The sequence below is a fragment of the Opisthorchis viverrini genome (genome assembly GCF_000715545.1).
Source record: "Opisthorchis viverrini unplaced genomic scaffold opera_v5_25, whole genome shotgun sequence".
Lineage (NCBI taxonomy): Eukaryota > Metazoa > Platyhelminthes > Trematoda > Opisthorchiida > Opisthorchiidae > Opisthorchis > Opisthorchis viverrini.
In genome coordinates, this window is record NW_008751681.1 from 198046 (window position 1) to 216660 (window position 18615).

Here is an 18615-nt window from a genome sequence, read left to right on the forward strand (position 1 = left end):
TATTACAATGAATTCCATTTGTCTCGCCCCTTGCGATCAGCCTATAAGCCGCCTCGACTGATGTTTACATCATCTTATTTCGCGTAAACATTACGGCTTTGTTCAAATTGGTGAACTTCTGAGAGAGTTTGAAAGGGGTCGGTTTTTGCGGGAAATTGCCGGTGCCTGAAGGTGAGGGTGCCTCCACGATTAGAAAATGGTTATTCGGAATTTTTTTTGATTACTCAACTATATTGAGCAAGGTCATTAGAATATGGTGTGGCCAACAAGATCTCGCTTCTATGTTTGGTCTTCAGGCCGCAACAATACAATAATTATGTAGGTAGTTGTCAGGACAATCGAAAGGTCAAGCTGATAGAAAGTTTAGGACTCGTAATGATGGCAACAATATGCCCAAGGTGGCTACAGAAAAACAAATCAATGAGCCAACCAGATATTTATGGTTTCTAAGCGCCTAGTGCAGGCAACCTCAGTAACCATCATTAATCAGACTCTGATCACTGGTGACCGCTTGGATATGTGGGATTTCCCGAGGCCGGCAAACTGAAGACGCGAGTTCGTAAACTCCGTGAAATTTAGTTTCAAGTAGAACATAAGGTTGACGGAAACCCGGGGATTGCGCCTACCTGATGAGCCCCAAAAAGGGAGAAACCGGTCGTGGGCTGTCGACGGATTTTCAGCAACCTTATGAGATATACACGTATCGCGATATCTCGAATATCGTAGCGACTCAAACATGAGGCGGCCTAGTGCAGCATATTCAATTGCCTCAGAGCATCACAAACAAGAGATTCAGCTGGGTTCCAGGTGAGTCTCTCGAAAAACCAAATTAGTTTGCAAATGAGTGTATATTCGCTAAACTCCGGAGATCTTCATAAACGGTTTATTGACTACTAGGAGGATGCATTCACGTACTGTGTACGTAATGTTTGAATAAGGGTCTACGATGGTTAGATGCTAATTATGTAACATGTGAATACGGTTACTCAAAGCCTATTTAACTATGAGTATTTCGTCCAATCAACATCCAGTATTCTCGGGAAGCTATGATTACCTAATAAAGGCAGGTGAGTAGAAGTGAATCTGCATTTCAAAATTTCCTACTATGATATAAGGAGAAAATCAGCGAGCCAGCCTGAAGATAAAGATAAACCAAATGACAGACTTCGACACATGCGGCTTAATTTGTTGGTGTGCAGTAATCTAGATGCTTCTGAAATGAGTTTCTATCCCCATAATGCGATGAACCACCGCATGTCTACATCTAAGCCAAAAAACTGGATTTAAACTGGTAGAAGGTTTCATTCCATTGATTTGCATAAAAGTTCGAAAAATCCAGGCAATCGCCGATGAATTTATCAAACAGCTTGCCAGTATAACTGCGGACGGTGTGTTTGAGCACAAAGTCGAGAAGTTGCAATGCGATCATCAAGTGTTCAAACTACCAGCTGAGTGGTCACTGGTTCGAAACTCCCCACTGGAGTTTTATGAGGTGATTCCCAATAAGAGTGAGACAGCTGTACAGCGTTTCTCGGTTCTTCAGCTTAGATTTTACCCATTATTTCGTTCTCTCTCATACTCTTAAGCTGGCTGGGCTATGGACAGTTAATTGAAAGCAAACTTTGGCCCCTCCTGATATTATCACGATCAAACAAGGCTTTACAAAAATACTCGATCAAATAAGTGTCGTTTGGTGAGCAGCAGTAAGTCGGCAGAACTGCTGAACAGTTTCGTAGAATCCATAGGCTGACGGAGGGATCGTTAACTTTTTGTCCTATAGGTTGAGGCAGATTTCGGGTGGGTGGAATCTGTTGGGGCAACTAGGTATTCGTTATGGGGCCCATAAATCCAAGCTGTGCATCGAGGTTATGTTTGCTTGTCATCACAGGTATACCGCAGACTATTTCCTGTGGGACTGAGTTCTAGACGCGGCTAACACGGAGAAAAATTTACTTTGGACGAGAACCAAATAGGTGGTGCCGATGTTCTTGCTTTATACAGCGGCCCCCAAGTTTGCGTGTTGAACCTATCGCTAGCATCCACTGACTGAGATGGTTAAAGTTGTGCAAACTCTGCAAAGCATTTTGTTCCAAAGCAGACTATAGGTGTCATAAACAAAGTTGTTGACCAGCAGTTACGCCGGTTCATTGCTTTCCTATCCCGCTTGAATGACGGGCTATATGTTTGAACAACCCGATACAGGGTCTGATGTAATCAAACATCAATGGGTTGGTTAGGATCGCGTCGAAAGGCCTTAGTCCCTGTTATCAGCACTAAGACATCAAGCTATGTTATGTGAACTTCGGTGGATGTCAAGGCATATGCAGGGGTATGCACAAGTGTAGATCTAAAGTTCACCTTCGAGAAACTCATATGTGAAAGTATATTGGCGACATTTTTACTAACGAAAAAAAGGTGATTTTCGATGACGGATACCTGGTGGTCTTGTTGAATTATGGTTTGGTCCCAAGTTGTACATACACCTCTGTAAATCTTGATATCATCTGAACTTCGTTTTCATTGTCAATAAAGAAGTGTCGGTAGATCTTTTTGATAGGATGAAACAGTAATGAGTAGAGTGATGAATTTTGTGGCGCACAAGAATGGATGGGCCGGATATTGTTCTGCTCACTTCAATAGATATTATTCGATAGCTCAAACATTCTTCTATCTGTTGAGGTCATGAACTCTGAACCCTATAGATGGCCGGTTTCCTAAGCGTGTTTGATGTTTTTCACTGGTCGAAGCCTATGAGGAAGTTCAACTAGGTTGTCTCTACCTCAGCTCCGGCGTCTAGACATTTAGTTCAGCTGTTTCAGATGACCAAAAAAAGACTTACGGTGCAAGTTGACGTTTTCCTGTGAAAATACATTTTGTCCCCTGTGAGTGTTTTTGTCAGTCATGCATAAAGATGAATTCCATCGTTTTGGACAGCCTTGGTAAAATGACCGACTACTGTCTGGGTCGTACCGTCTTTCCACGGGCAGGCTAGTGTTTCATTTTGTAAAGAAAGCGTGGATGATAAGGGTATTTGGGACGCAGAGATGGAGTGATGTTAACGTGCTCATGACATTGGTCAGAAAGTTGCTGTCCCTTAAGAATGAAATGTTCTTCCAGTATAGTAGCGAATTGGCTTGGTTACAAGTTTCCCGGATGCTTTTACGGATAGAACGGCCTGGTCGCACGAAGTGACCGGTATTTTCTGTATTCTGCCATACACTGCTGAGTCAGACGTTCACCATCCCCTCACTGCTGCTGAATCGATGCCGCAATGCACCTTAGTAATTTCCATAGTACAACTGCGTGCGACAGAAATCATCCGCCTTGTGGACTTGATATTACAGGATTCCTAAAGTGCAAAGAAATACATTTAACTGTGATGAATACTGTACTGTTTGACGGAACGCTGAGCTTCGTGTGTACTTTCTCTGTTGAAAGCAGAAAGAAAACTGCATAAGACTCATCTTTTTGCTCAGGTGGCCTTAGGATGTCGTGCCAATCAGCACAACGTCTGATAGCTCCGAAACGTGCAACTCTGTCCCAGCCTAAGGTGCATAGTAAGTGCAGGTCTACTGGGAGAAGACATCGGTGAGGATTCTGTGTCTCACTCTACAAAGCGAAACTGTACATGTACTGTGGACAAGTTTCATTACCTTATGCCAAACAACAGGACAAATTGTACACAAATCACTAAGGGACTGAATCCTTTGGGCTTGGAATTCACAACCAACTAGAGGACAGCTTAAACTCGGAGTTCTGGATTTTCAATTCGCTCGTTCTCTAAGGGTTTTTGTCATATTCACTGGGAATCAGTCCCCCGGACTTGAATAGTGAGTATCCCAGCACAAGTTTTTGGGTATCAAATGAAGGATATTAAGTACAACTAACACGGTTGCCACTCGGCTCTCTCTCTGTAAGCAAAAACAGCTTGTCTAAACCATATTGTCACTCTGGCCTTACTATAATCCGGAGTCTGCACAAAGCTAATGGACGAAACTGGGCCAGATGCTTTCACCATACACACAACCTGAAACGGATTGGTCGGTATCAGTGGCCTATAGTGTGACCGCTTCTGTGGTCGATACAATTCTTTACTTTTGTTCTTGATTTTCCCGTACTTGAAAAGAAACCCATTGTACTAAGCTTTGAAATGAATGGATCTAAAAGATTCTTTACTTTGAAACACTGTTATCTTAGATTTCCTTGGGTCAGATGCGAGTAATGTCAAATTGATTGGCAAAGGAACTGATAGTAAAAACACTCGATTGCTTTCCCGGTTATGCGGTTCCAACTTCGACCAGACAAACTAACAGCGTTTACGTGCATTTTCCTTCACACTCGTCCGTCCATACCCTATTCGTTCACGTATCTGTCGTCCCATTGTCCAAGAGAGAGAGAGATTTTAGCCGTTCCTAGTGGTGTGCGCTAAATGGGCGACAACATTGCACATATAAAACATGGAACAGGGTTCACACGAAATAACGCGTCGTTTGGATACTAAACGCGATATACAGATAGCTCTATGAAAGAGCGGTGACCAATACAGAAGGAATTTGTAATTTCAAGATAAAACGGCCATACGAAATATCTCTTTGATTGGAAATATGTGTGTGTGAAGTTTACACCAAAACTTCTGCTACGCAAAGCACAAGAAGAAGACCAATAGACAAGCAGCATATCTTTGGTTGGTAGACTGTTAACACCCGTGGTAATGCGCTATGTATGTCACACTGGTTAGAGCCGAAAGGCTACTGGATTCGTCGTAAGAAGAATCACCAGTTTGGACTAGACATGAAATGTGGTTTTACAATCATGCAAGAACTTCTGTGCCCCGAAAAATCAACCGGGTCGCATCACTGATTCCCTCCCACTTGTGCTTGTTACTTCGTAATGACCTGCTGAGTAAACACATCGAACAGATCTTATTCCCCTTACTGTGTTCTCATGTTTGTCGGTTTACTGTAAGTACACAGTGACTCCAATTAGCCTTTCAATATCCCATTCCATTCAGAACTTGAACCACCCCCCTATGATAAAAAGATTTCCAGGTTTAATTGAGGTTTCGCGCTGTAATTGAGACCAAATTGCGATAAAAATTAGTAAAGCTAATCACATTGCTTATTGGCGGTTCGTGTTCATATGACTAGGAGTGAGGTGGTGGATTCGTGACGCGCACTGCTGATGATCCCCAAGAGGGATAAAACAGCTGCGCAGCGCTTCTTGACTTTTCAGCATCGATAAACTCCATGTAGAGGAGGAAATTCCCTTTATAACTCACAAATCTCTCACGACCAACAGATATTCAGCTATTGACTTGGATTTCTGTCTCCAGTACCCACTCAGTAGGAGAGAACTGAATACTTTCTGTTCACGAGCGTTTAAAATGTGTAAACCTCCATCATGAAAGGACAACTGATATGATCTAAGTACACAGTATGAGATTTTTGTTTGACCTAAATATGTTTTTTACTAACTCAATGAGAAAGCTAAGCGTCCATAGAGAAGTGTTTTTTACGAGATTCAGTCTTCCAAATTGAAGCGCTGAGAAAAGATCAGGAACAACCTGAAGAAGTGAGAACCTTGGATATGCTGGCAAGATCCAGTTCGTTGCAAGCGATTTTTCAAGTTTCCTCATAGCTGTAATTTCCTTTTTAAACGGCGATGTAACTCCTGTTGTAACATTGGCGTAAAAGTATGTCCTGTCCATCCTAACATAATTTTGGGTATCTCAAGGAAAACGCCAAGTACACAAGTCTCAAGTGAATTCGGCTAAAGCTTCATCAGTTTTCCCATTGCCATGTTTTCTGAAACTCCATGAGTAACCACTTGCTAGTTCACAGAAATGCAACTCTGAATGGATGTTCCAAAGCCCTTCAACGTTCATACTACGTGTGATCCAGATTCCATACGAAAAGACCAAATATTCGCGTAGACTACTCCGGGAGACATTTTACGCGTGGATTTTTCCAAGCAGTTTTAGAAAGAAAAATTGCTTAGTAGAAATGGACTGAATTTGAGCTGCTGCATCATTCTGATAAACCAGCCGGTTAGCTAACTGTTATCTTGTTTGCAAACCGCAGCTACTGAACTTAGCTTTCTTAGATTAATTCTTCCACGACTTAAAGAATGGGGAGAAGACAAGTGCGCATTCCTTAGTGACATGTAGACAAGTTTTGTGTCCACAAAATGATGATGACAGGGCTTGGACTGCCTGTTGCGACGAGCTATATATGTCTTTGAATCTGGCTGGAATAGGTACATTTGCACCACGTTCCTCGCATCTGACCTCATACATGGTCTTGGAAATATGCATGGCGATTTCAGCCAGTTTTCCCGGAAGGCCGCAGTGAGCGCATCCAACCATTTTGATCCAGTATGTGCAAAAGAGCTTTGCGTGATGGTTAATCTGCCAACCAACCTTTATTTACCAGTTCCAGTGTAAATATTATGTTCGCTTTACGATAAAGTTGCTGAGTTTGGCAATTTGTTTGCGAAAGCTTCCTCGTCAGTGGCATCATCAGTGTGCAGTTGATCTGCTTTGCATTGTGGTTTTCCGTGGTCCAGCGACCTGTACACACTGGACTACATACTGACGAACTGCTAAACTACGACACAGCACCAGTCTGCTGCACACGGATGATGACAGCTTGACTTGTAACGAAACGGTTACAACTAAATAGTGCTGCTCGGTGAACAGAACAACAGCCATCTACACACAGCGAACTACTAACATTCCTCTCAATAGCAAATATGAGCTGCTTTAATGTGACAGTTTTGACCAGATATCTCCCGTACTAGTGATGAACACCTTCGGCTCACTGAATTATGACCAAATTTCCTCAGAAAATACTGCAGGGTTAAAGTCACCTTGCTGTTCCGGTACAGTTCTTTTTGCACAAATTAACATCGATTTTCTGAATCCCCGGTTGAAAGTGTACTTATGCTAGCCTTTACCCTCTACCTTTCTCAAACATGAATGATCACTTACTGAAACATATCACATACCTTCCAACTTCATAGATTCTCACGTTGAGACAATCTACACTGTGGTCATATATTCTTGGCCATGGAAATCCCTTATTTAACGCCACAAGCCGCACAAGTTAGGGAACACGAGTTTGCAAACTTGCCACTGCAACACTTCCGCTAGAGCTTATTACTACTGCATCTCAGATGGCTTCAGAAAGCAACCGGAGTTCTGCCATGGAGATGAACATGGATGAACTTGATGGCCAATTTATAGTAAGGATCAAGCGGGCTTAATTTACCGCTTGTCATTGCAGTAGAAATCGACTGATTTAAACTAGCATATCAGAAACAGGTCCGAGTTTTACATATGACCCAATTCCCAGAACGCAGGAAACTAGTAGAAAAGGCGGCCTCAGATCACGCTAAAGCAGACCCATCTTTCTGAGGGGAATGGCATTACGTAACGAATCGTGGTTGGTGTCGAATCCCTCTGTGGTCCCTTTGAGGGGACGGCCTCTTTTCGGATGATCCTCTTCCGGGTGATTTCGCTCATTGTAGATGCGCACAACCAGACCAAGGTAGAATCCTGCGCATATTCTTGAGGGAGACCAATTTGAGAGAACGGCCAGACAACTCATTGCTAAATGAGCTTAAAAACACCCGATAAGTGAAACAGAGACTTGAAGAGCTGTAAAACCCCGGGCCACATCAGATCACCAAAGGTTTGGTAAGGTATGCAGAAGATGGGTTTCAACAAAGTGACCTGTGGAAAGGTGGGTCAGAAATCTAGTCACGTAAATCGTTTGGGTTGGAGAAACTGCGGAAAATTTCACCTCATCTCAATTACCACATAAACCATGAAAAAATGCATGCAATTGCGTGTGGTATCAATACTAGACTTCCATTCGCAACTAAACGAGACATCTCAGCAATACACAGCACTCGGGTTGGGTGACTTGCACGATGTAGTTATCAAGGATGACGAAGAAGCTCTGGCAATAGAAAACTGATGCAGACTATATGAAATGCAGCCAAGTTGTCGATGGAATGGGGTAACTTGGCTGTGATACTGATTTCAAATAAGGTGAAAACGGGCAAAAACTATCGGTCTGGTGGTCGTATGCTCCAGCGTCCCCATGGTTTCCTCTCGCAAGGCGTTACTGACTCGGGTAATTCCCAATGTGATAGAAATCAGGCCATATTTTGATCTGGGTGAGGGTTCATGGTCATATTTTCGCTTGAAGGCAGGTGGTTGAGCAGCTCTATTACTCCCAACGAAAGAGAACGTTCACTTTTTGGTGCGAAGTCAACTTTCAGCACTGTCGATAATCAATGTATGATGGTGATTCTCAACTAGAAGTGCCTCAGCTGAACAAATGTCTTCTAAAGCGTGCTGTAAGTATGTAACTGTGGAAATTTATGAGCGAATTATGAACCGCTGCTTAAGTTGGCCATATCTCGCCATGCCACATAAGGGTTTCGTTACTCCTCGACCACTTTCATCTCGTCATTGATGTAGTATTGATCAGTAAAGCTTCTACCTTGAATGTTTGCTGAGGTGGTTGGATGATACTTGTCGTACCTGATCGCAAGCTTTGGAACTAAAAACAATTTTGAGCAGACTAATACATTCTATCCAGCTATTACACACGCCTCACACGTGAAAAGTGTGTGATACAACTGATAAACTGATAGGTAGTATCAAGGTAACTTTTGGATTTATAACCGGGACAATTCACTTGCAAATGCTCTAATGGCAATTACGTGTCCATTACACACTGCTCACAACTTTCGTTGAAAACGATGACTTTCATTGGTAATACAGGTTAGTCCAGTTTTTGGACTTCCAGGTGGGTAGCCACCAAAGAAGTATTTGAGTCTATGACATCTGCAGATGAGCTAATCTATGCAAGAAAATCACCTGCCTGGGCAGGATAGCCGTATTACTCCCTACCAGATCTTATCTCAGCAGATTAAGCAGAAGAAACTTTCCAGACAATGGAAACTAGAGTGGAAGTTGGAAAAAGCGACTTACATATTGTGGATTTTTCAGGTGGTCCAAAAGTTTCCGAAAATGTAATGGCAACCACTCCCTCTAGTTCCAACAAACTGAAGAGTGAGAGTAGTCTGTTAATGCCTAAGGGAAAGGTCAAAAGTACATGTGAAGTTCTATATGATGTGAAAATATCAGCGAGCTCCTTGAAATAACTAGTCTCTGTAACCCGACCTAGTACGTGGGGGGAAGTGACGGGGATCCCGCTTAGACAGACCCAAGAATTTTAGACCCTGTTTTTACAAACGACCAAAACGATGGGTGGCTGCGCCTTCGCTAAACATCTATCATCTGGAAAGAATTATTTCTGGACCACTGACCACAAAGTTTACGCATTCTATCAATGCAAGTCAGCTACCAGTGGAAGGTTTTGTATGTGGCGGAAATATTCGGAGAAGGGGAAAAGCCGTATCCAAGATACTGCCGATCGGTTGGCTCCACATTTTCCCGGTGCAAAGTGATGAAAGATCAGTAAAGGATAAAAGTTAGTGCCACTGTCAGAAAGATTAAACTTGTGTCACAGAACAACACGGATACCTGAAGGAAGGTGTTGTGTTTCACATGCGCTGTTAGCTAAGGAAAAGTTAGCTGGAGTGGCTGGCACGGATGGCAATGTCTATGTCGGATGTGTTAACTTTGATAAGGTTTGTTTGCTTGATATCCCATCAGCTGTTTTTGTTAAAACTGTTGTTCTGGTGAATAGACTGAAAAGTTAAGACCTTGATTCAAGAGTTCATCTGCTAATGCACAGTGAGGCCATGGTGCTTACTCAGAGTTTGTTATAAGCAGAAATGACGTTCCACAATGCTCGGGTTTATGTTCGAGCTCCATCTTCTCAGCTTCATATGGGCCGATGTCCTAAATTTCTGGAAGTTTGACTACAACCATGATGTAATTTGTGGTGCTGCTTCACAATAGTCGCCCGTATTCACCTGAAATTTATTGCACTAAAAGCGATCTAGTGAACAAAACATACCTGGGGCGGGATTTAGGGGTCATTGAGACGACTGGTCTCAATTATGTGGAAAAGTTGTGAAGAAAGGCAACTGCTATGACCGAAACCGTGTGGGCCAGCAGAAAATCTTCCAATGAACTAAGTCCGGGATTGCTTTGTGCCCCATTCCTTTTACGCTGTAGACTGATCGATCGATCGATCGATCGATTGATTGATTGATTGGTTGATTGATTGGTTGGTTGGTTGATTGATTGATTGACTGACTCACTAACTGGCTGGCTGACGCAGTACACTATAAAAAATGGAAAAATTGGAGTACAAACAAAAGCATTGTTCTGGTCGATGACTTCTTGTTGGATAATCTGCGATGGTAAAGTTTTTAGAGAGTGCAGTGACAACCACACACATCGAAGGAGATAAACGAAAAAAATGAGTCTTGCACCGCCAAAGAAAATTGTCGAACGCGAGTCGTTACGTCACCAAACCACTGATACATAATCCGCTGATCTCTGTGTGCTACCCGCTTAGTCACCGAGAAGGCTTGGTACAATACAGGTCAGTGGCCTGAACCGTAAGACAAGAAGGAGTTTCAGACGAGACTAGTCCGAGGGAGAAGACGAGGAACAACAAACACAATGTGAAGTTGACAGTCAGTAAGAAAACAGATGACACACGATCAGTTATACAGAATCAGGCGACGCCATAAGGCACCAGTTGTCTAGTGCTGTGCAGTCCATCCGAAAGCGATCGATGAGGTTTGGTCAGCGTTACGACCGATGTAGTACGAATAATTAAGGTCACGCCAACATACCACCAAAATCCGAAGCTTTCGCTCGGAAGTTTGTCATCCAAACCGCACACTCCAAAGTCGCACTAATGCGCAGAGTTAAGCACTCACATGTGTGATTGCATACAGAGACATCTCTTTCCCGGTCTGTAGAGAGCTCAATCACCCTATCGGGTTCCCACGACAATGCACCGATGAAATTGAGTCAGGCAACTTCAGATGAACTGCTTTGCGGCCCGTTTTATAAATAACGCTACAGATAGATCACGTGAGCCAGCAAAAGTGGCATACTCACCTCGCAACGTGTGTGGACGGACAAACACGATTGTCGAAACCAAGCGAACAATCGATAGAGTTCGACTACTGAACGACACGCAATCAAGCCCACTCCAAGACTATTTTGCTAGTATAGGGAGCCTGCGGATGTACGAACTAACGTTATCATCAGTTTAATTGTCAAGCATGGGTTCCAAATTTCTACCGGTATCCCCTAACTCGATCTGCTTATTCCAATGATGTTTGCTTGTCTATTTCGTCATCGAGCTGGTCTCATGTTGCATGCTCAAACTCATTTTTGGATCACATGGACTATGCTTACCAACTAGATTCGGTTTCCATACCGACCACAGTCGCTTGAGGCGATGCTTATTTGATCGCTGGATTTGGGTTCCACAAGTGTTGGATTTTTCACAGTCAATGGGAGATGATCTGCTTTTACTAAGTCTACATTTTTTGCCCATGGGCTCATCTGTACCAGTAATTTCGTGCTGGATTGGTCTGTACTGCACTTCATTCAGTGGCTACACACAGTAGTATATGGCGAACATTACACTCAATATATTTTCCAGGAAACCTCTGAGTTATTTCCCGAGTATGTTGTATTTTGGTTATTTATCTACCCTAGAATTGCAGTAGACAAGCTTGTATGTCTCATGCTGTTCTGGAAGATCACGGTTTCGTGGTAAGTTTCCCCCTGTGCCTTAGGTACACTCAATAGTCTGCTGTCTCATGTCTGTTCGTGCTGTCCGGCGAGGACTATCGATTGCTTGGTCGGTAGATCTCTGTCGGTTTCCACACGCTGTCCTTGCACACGCTGCAAGGTCAGTGTACAACTTATGCCGGCTCACGTAGTCTGTCTGTGACCTTATTTATAAAACGGGCTGAAACGCAGTTCATTTAGGATCGCTTGACCCAGTTTCACCAGTGCATTGTCGTGTCCACTCGACAGGAGGATTGAGCTCACTGTTAGAACTTATCTGTCACGTGTCCACAGACCGGGAGAGAGAGATGCCTCTGTATGTAATCATACATGCGCTAAATGTGAGTGCTTACCTGTGCGTATTAGCACGACTTTGGAGTGTGCAGATTGGGTGACGAACGAAATGCTCGGGTTTTGACAATACGGTTGAGTAGACGCATAGACCACACAGTAAGGTGTTTCGCTCAATCGGAAAGTAACCAGCGTCTGGCGGAGTGGATAGTTCGCCTGTTGTGTCCGTCACCGCCTGGCAGTCGCTTGTTGCCTTCAGTTCAGTTGACAGTAGCCGGATGAGTGGTATAATTATTCCTAAACACAGTTCGACCACTAGACAAGTATGGGTTGGTGCTTCCTCTCGTTGGTCCTCCTCAGTTGCTCGCTGCCGAAACGTTTACATGATTCAGCCAGTTACAGAGTGAATCACTTTCATACGTATGGAGACCCTTCTGTATTTCGCAAATATGGATGAATGCATTGAGGTACTCATGGATAAGCACAGTGAACTTTTGGTATCCTTGAATATTTTGAACGAAAGTTCTGCTGGTGATCCATTAGCTGACATTGGGTCATGTCACGGGCAAACGAAATGCCACCCAGCTTATAGTAGAGGTAGTAGTAGTCGTTCAGCTGTAGCACCCTATTGGTGGCTAACTGCCACGCCACACGGAAGGGGCGCAAGGGCTGGGATACTGCCAGGTCGCCAAGCCCAGGGTAGTAGTAGTCGTTCAGCTGTAGCACCCTATTGGTGGCTAACTGCCACGCCACACGGAAGGGGCGCAAGGGCTGGGATACTGCCAGGTCGCCCAAGCCCAGACGGGAGAAGTCGAGAGGCAGAGGTCGGTTTCGAACTACGGACCTTCCAGTCACTAAATTCGTACCCTAACCACTTGGTCCATCCCTCCCCCAGCTTAGTCTCCGAATCTCCGGTACACTGTGTTGATACTTTTTTTCACTGTCTGCACGGCTCGCAGTTCAAGTCCGTTCGACATGGGTCACGAACAGCTGATCTCGGGCGCTTTGTTCGCAAATTTTATGGAGAAGGTGTAAGATAATTCCACTGGTAAACTTTTTACCAGCGTGGGTCTCCAGTGCACCAGACATGATGAACACTTGTTGTATTTTGCCTGTAGTAGGATGAGAAAACTCGATTTTACTTTGAATGACCATCAGCTATCAGCAGTCGAAATATTCCATTTAGCGTCCCAAACTAGTTTCCATGAGTGCTTTGCAACAGTCATTCAAACCCGTGTCACGATGGAGTACACCCAAGGGGCGGATTGTGTCGGCAGTATTTTTGGAACGCTTCACGAATGCTATCCTCGAAAGTACCTCAGTGTTCAAACACCGGTGCCTTGCTCAGTATTGTTAGTCGTGCGGATCATTGTTGTACATGGGCTGAAATACTGCCAGGGTGCCCACAGCTAGACAGGAGGACGATTAGTGTCAGCAACCAAAACATTTGGCTCAAAAGCCTGACCGCAAGTTAGCGGTGTTTTTGGCGGGAAATGCAAATGCACCCACTTTTTTTAAAGAACGATTCCCCACACATGTTCCATCCGCCAACCTGGAAGATCAAGAGAATGTTTTGATCAGAAATCTAACCCGTGACCAACCTGGTGTGAGAGGCTGTGTGAGGGTCGAACGGACAACTTACTGGGTCACGGAGGCACATAGACCATCACACTGCGGTAAGGTACAGTCTGTTCATGACGGAATGCTTCACACAATTCCCATGGTTGCTGATTTTGCTCATAGAAGTCACGTTCTATTAAGTCCGAAAGTATTTGATTGTCGTACTTCTCTTCAGACTGCTCTTCCTCTTTTTGAGTGATAAGCCAAACTTCATTATCATTGCATCATCATCATCACACGGTTATCCATTGATATATCTTATATCCGTGAACTGACTGTGGTTTATTAAAACCACGGTGGCGTGTTTCCATCCTGATGTCTTCGTTGTTCAATATATTTAATCGAAATTATGAGTGCAAATTTGACACACATTGGTGCGTTTAACGAAGGCTTCTCACAGTTGGATATATGCAGGACATTAACTTTTACTACTGCGTTATAGTACCACATCTTTTCAAAGAAGCCTCCTTTTTCGAGGACTTGAAGTTTCGCGCGTCACTGAAAATGAGCTCCTTGAATGCTGAAAGTATTCAGCAGTAGTCTCTACTCCAGTCAGTACATCGGCACCAACAATACCCTCAGATCTAATTCTGATGATACCTGGATGTGTAGTAAATGTGACCATGCTTTAAAAGGTACGCCAATGCGATAACCTCAGTAACTTCCGGATGTTTCCGGCCTTCGGCGATGTGGTATACTTCAAACCGATCATCTCCTTTCGTCCCGCTGTATTGGTACTCCTTACCTGATTGGTTGTGGTTCTGTCCTGGAAAAAAATAAATGTTCGGTTGAATTCATCCATTTCTGATGACAGAGCACTGCACTAACTTAAGATGGAGATGTATCACAATGAATTAACAGAGTCTTGACAGGATGTAAGTCACCAGAAAGCATGAACAGTCTAACGACTGTTTGGTCGACTCAAAAGCATTTTGTTGGAGACATTCCAAACTGCATAATGTTCCTTTGTGTAGCAAAACATTTATTGGCTTAAGTAATATAAAAAATGAGGACATATTCCGGTGGATGAGGAAGTTCCCACTTTACCAATTAGGAAAGGTTTGTGACCGATAGGGTAGTCATCGTTTCAGAGAGGTATGGTAAACAGTCGGTGGATTTATTGCTGGGAAACGCTTCGCTTTTGACACAAACACTTCGTCAGGCCGAGTACTGAGAAGTTTGATCGGGTTTTAAGACAGTCAGGGAACCAATCTGTAAGACTTCTTATGACTAGCCGACTTTATCAGTGCTGGGTGTCGGTCTCACGTTCCTGTCTGTTGATTAGTGAGGTTGACTAAGAGTTTCCACTCAGTTTTGACTTGAGGGTTATTCACATCAGATCTTAAGCTTTGTTCAAGAATATTGTAACCGAGATAACAAGCAGAAGAGCATACTCCTTTGTCTTTTTGGTTTAAGTCCACTATTGTGTAGTCATTCAAGAGTAACGGAGAATAAAACATTCCTTTGTTTTTACGGCCAGAAGTATAATGGAAATACGCTTAGCTGAATATCACACAGGTATAATATTTGTTCGATTCCAAGGTTCTTTCAGTAACCACGTGGCTTCACTTGTCTATTCGTACAGTGCTTATTTCTCCCACCAAAGCTCGTCCGAACGAAGCATCACCGCGCTGATATTCGCCAATCATACGCTTTCATCACCGAACTGTGTAACTCCGCCTTACTTTACCAATACCACGTGCTTTTTCTATTCTCACCCATCTACCAATGAAGTAGTATTCCAAGTGTGTCCCTATTTTTATTCGCTCTCTATTTACCCCTTCGATGCATTTAGCATTGTGTTAAAATTCGTTCAACCAATCATCCTTCAACGTCAATATCGACTTGATTATCATAACCGTTTCGAATAAACCTGTACCCTAGACTTACTACACGAGTAGAATCCAATAACATTTTTGATCAAATTATAAATAATTCTTTAAAATATTGCTGGTAGGGGGGTTAGTCCAAAGAGTATATTATGCAAACTGAAAAGGCCTGAACAGTTGGTGATGGTCATCAAAGCTCAAAAAGCTGAATCATTTTCAGTCAGCTCGAGAGAGGCTCATTTTTGAAGCCTCGAAGATTGCGTATAGCATGAGCCAGCAAGTATCTCTCCAGAAAGGTGAATTCGTTGGTTGTGTACTTGTACTTACTGACAAAATACATCCGGTGTACGCGTGGGAACGATGGACTTTCTCTATTTGCAGTCCGCCCCTCTGCTTGCGAGTGCATGAGCCCACCTCCAACTTTATGCCTCGGGACGTATGAATGCTTTAAAAGCAGCCATTTTCTGACAAACGTTTGCTTGGAGTGCATACAGTTTTTCTATACTTTCAAATATCACATCCGAATACTTTGGCGGTATTGATCCACTCCGTACGACCGTACGACCCAACAGATTCGGACATCGCGCTCTGACCACAAAAGTATGAAGTACAAGCTTCTCATCATTGGTTTGAAAGTGGACATTTCCCATTCCCACAATCGAAACCGACTGTTCCGTTTATGTTCTCGATAGATCACTGGAGAGGGTAATCCGCTTGACAGACGCAACACTGACAATGGACGCCAATATGTCCGTATTGATCTCCACCTCCTCGGGTTTACCTTGATCCCCACATGTATGAAATGAGAGAATGCTTAGCATAACCGTCTTCTGAAGCGCAATACACACAAATGAGGAGATAGATATCCTTGGGGGGCTTATCGGTCGCATCTGACACAATATTAACAGGCCACTAAGCATTCTAGGACCCTGCTGCCTTCGCAAACTAGCCACACTTAAATGTTTTAAGCAGAATAGAAGAAAGTATAACTGCAAGATCGGAAATAACAAAATTAAGAGCCAGTCGCGACATTTTCATTCATTGTTCACAGGTTGCTTCTCATCGGGGAAACTAAAGACAAGAGAACACGAGAAGTCAACTGACACTGGGGTAGTTTGGAACTACTGGTCTGCCCATCCAAAGTCGAGATCGGCTAGTATTGCCTCATCAATGTTAAAGCGTGTAAGGGTCCAGTGCACAGAAGAAGTTGATCGAACAGCGGCCCAAACTGAAGTAATGAAAAAACTACGGAATAGTGGATATCCAGCTAGTTTGATTAGGCGTCAGTTACAAAGGGTGCTGGTACCGGTGGCGAAACCCAAACGGGAAAGTCTTGGGACGACTGTTACTCCATATAAACCAGGGACATCGAAGATCATTCGAAGGATTTTAAACAAGGCCAACATAGGAGTAGCTTTCCAGGGGGAAAGCACTCCGCGCTCTGCACTAGTGCAGTTGAAGGATCGCCTCCCGGCAAACAGAACTAGGGATTTTCAATCACGCGAAAAATACTTGGATCTGATTGGGTAGTCATTGTTTTCGAAAAAGTTTGGTGACGATAAATCTACCGATTGTCACGAAGCATTTTCGAAAACGAGAACTAGGGATTGTATCAGAAAATCAAGTGTAACGACTGCGTTAATGTCCATATAGGGCAGACGGCCAGGGGACTCCACACCAGAATCCGAGAGCATAAGAGGAAAATGAACAGCCCACCGAGAAACGCAGATGACTATCGAACGTTACTAGAAGACTCGGCAATTGCAGAACATGCCCTGGACACAGGACACAAAATCGATTTAAAGGATTATGAGGTTTTGAGGCGAGGACTACGGCCGACGTCATAGAGACTGATGGCTTCCACGTGTTAACAGAAGAGAAGGCATGGAACTGGCAAGCGTGTGGAGAATGGTTTTGGATCAGTCGAGCTGACACGTGTTGGTGTGCGGTCATCAGAAGGAGGAGTAGTCGTCATAGGAACTCCACTTGACCTCACCCTTCCCAACTAAATTGTCGCAGCACACAACCCCACAAAGACCAACGAAATCTACCAGCGGTAACCGCGGTGAATCATCAGTTGAAGCACAGTGAAGTGGAAGATTAATGAACTAAACCCGATCGGAACTAAGTTGAACCCCTTCCCCTAACCCATCGATTCAAGCTTATGGCAACCACACTAACCGACAAGAGCAATTATTTGACACTCAAAAACTGATTTGGTGCACTAATATTAAGAGGTCTTACTGATTGGCTTTCCGTCTGCCTTATGACCTGGCCCACTTGGTGATCTGTTCACTTGGCCTAATAAAGCTATTGTGTCCAAAGCGAAACGTTGCCCAAATAAAAACTACCGTTTACCAAGCCCTTCTGAAACGTAAAGTTTTAGGCCAGTAAAACACTTTTCCCCGATGCAACCTATTATTGCATACTAGGAGGTTACTTACTGGGAGACTATTGTTGCTAAAAAAAACTTAAGAATGACGGAAACAGCACATTCCTCTGAGACTCTTATCTTGAGGAGCAGGTTTCTTTATTTTGGCATAAAAGCCGGAATTTCTTCCAGACTTGTGTCTGTGTGGGTATTTTTCTGCATTCTTAACGCACTATTAAATCAGCGACAGATACATTTGCGTGGACATGTATAGCTTATTTGTCATGTATGATCTTATCTTGGTAAATTTGAAGTTGGGTTAAGGGGCCATGGCATATCTGTTTAACCGAATGCCCAACAATGAAAAAGCAAGCTTTATCAACCTGGTCGAACGTAAGCGACGAATTTCAGTGATTCTACGGAATCGAACAACAAAGGAATGGAGTCGGCAACGGATAACTTTATTAGAAATAAATTGTCGCTCAAAACATGCACAAAAGGTGCAGTTCGATCGAATTGTGTGATTCTGACAAATTTGTGTCTGACGACCCCCCACGAACCCTCGCGGTTCATGGCTGAAGCACAGGGACATGTTCAAGGTAGCTTTTAGATGTTCTTTCCCGTCGGTTCTTAACAGACAACTGGTAACTTGTCGCCAGAGTCGGACAAAATTTTTATGGATAGACGAGATGCCGTAAAATTTTCTTCTCCCTCCAAGGCGTTCGTCCATTAAAGTGTTCTAAAACAGGAGAGGTCATCCG

General features: G+C 43.6%; 1 protein-coding gene across 1 annotated transcript in view; it reads right to left on the bottom strand.

Annotated features, from left to right (window-relative positions):
- The window catches only part of T265_02130 (hypothetical protein), a gene marked incomplete at both ends in the record, with an annotated part of 55791 nt that overhangs the window by 13277 nt on the left and 23899 nt on the right, over positions 1–18615 (bottom strand). Inside the window, one exon of the mRNA XM_009166304.1 lies at positions 9005–9078. Coding sequence (XP_009164568.1) covers positions 9005–9078 — 74 coding nt within the window. The remainder of the gene's footprint in view (positions 1–9004; positions 9079–18615) is intronic.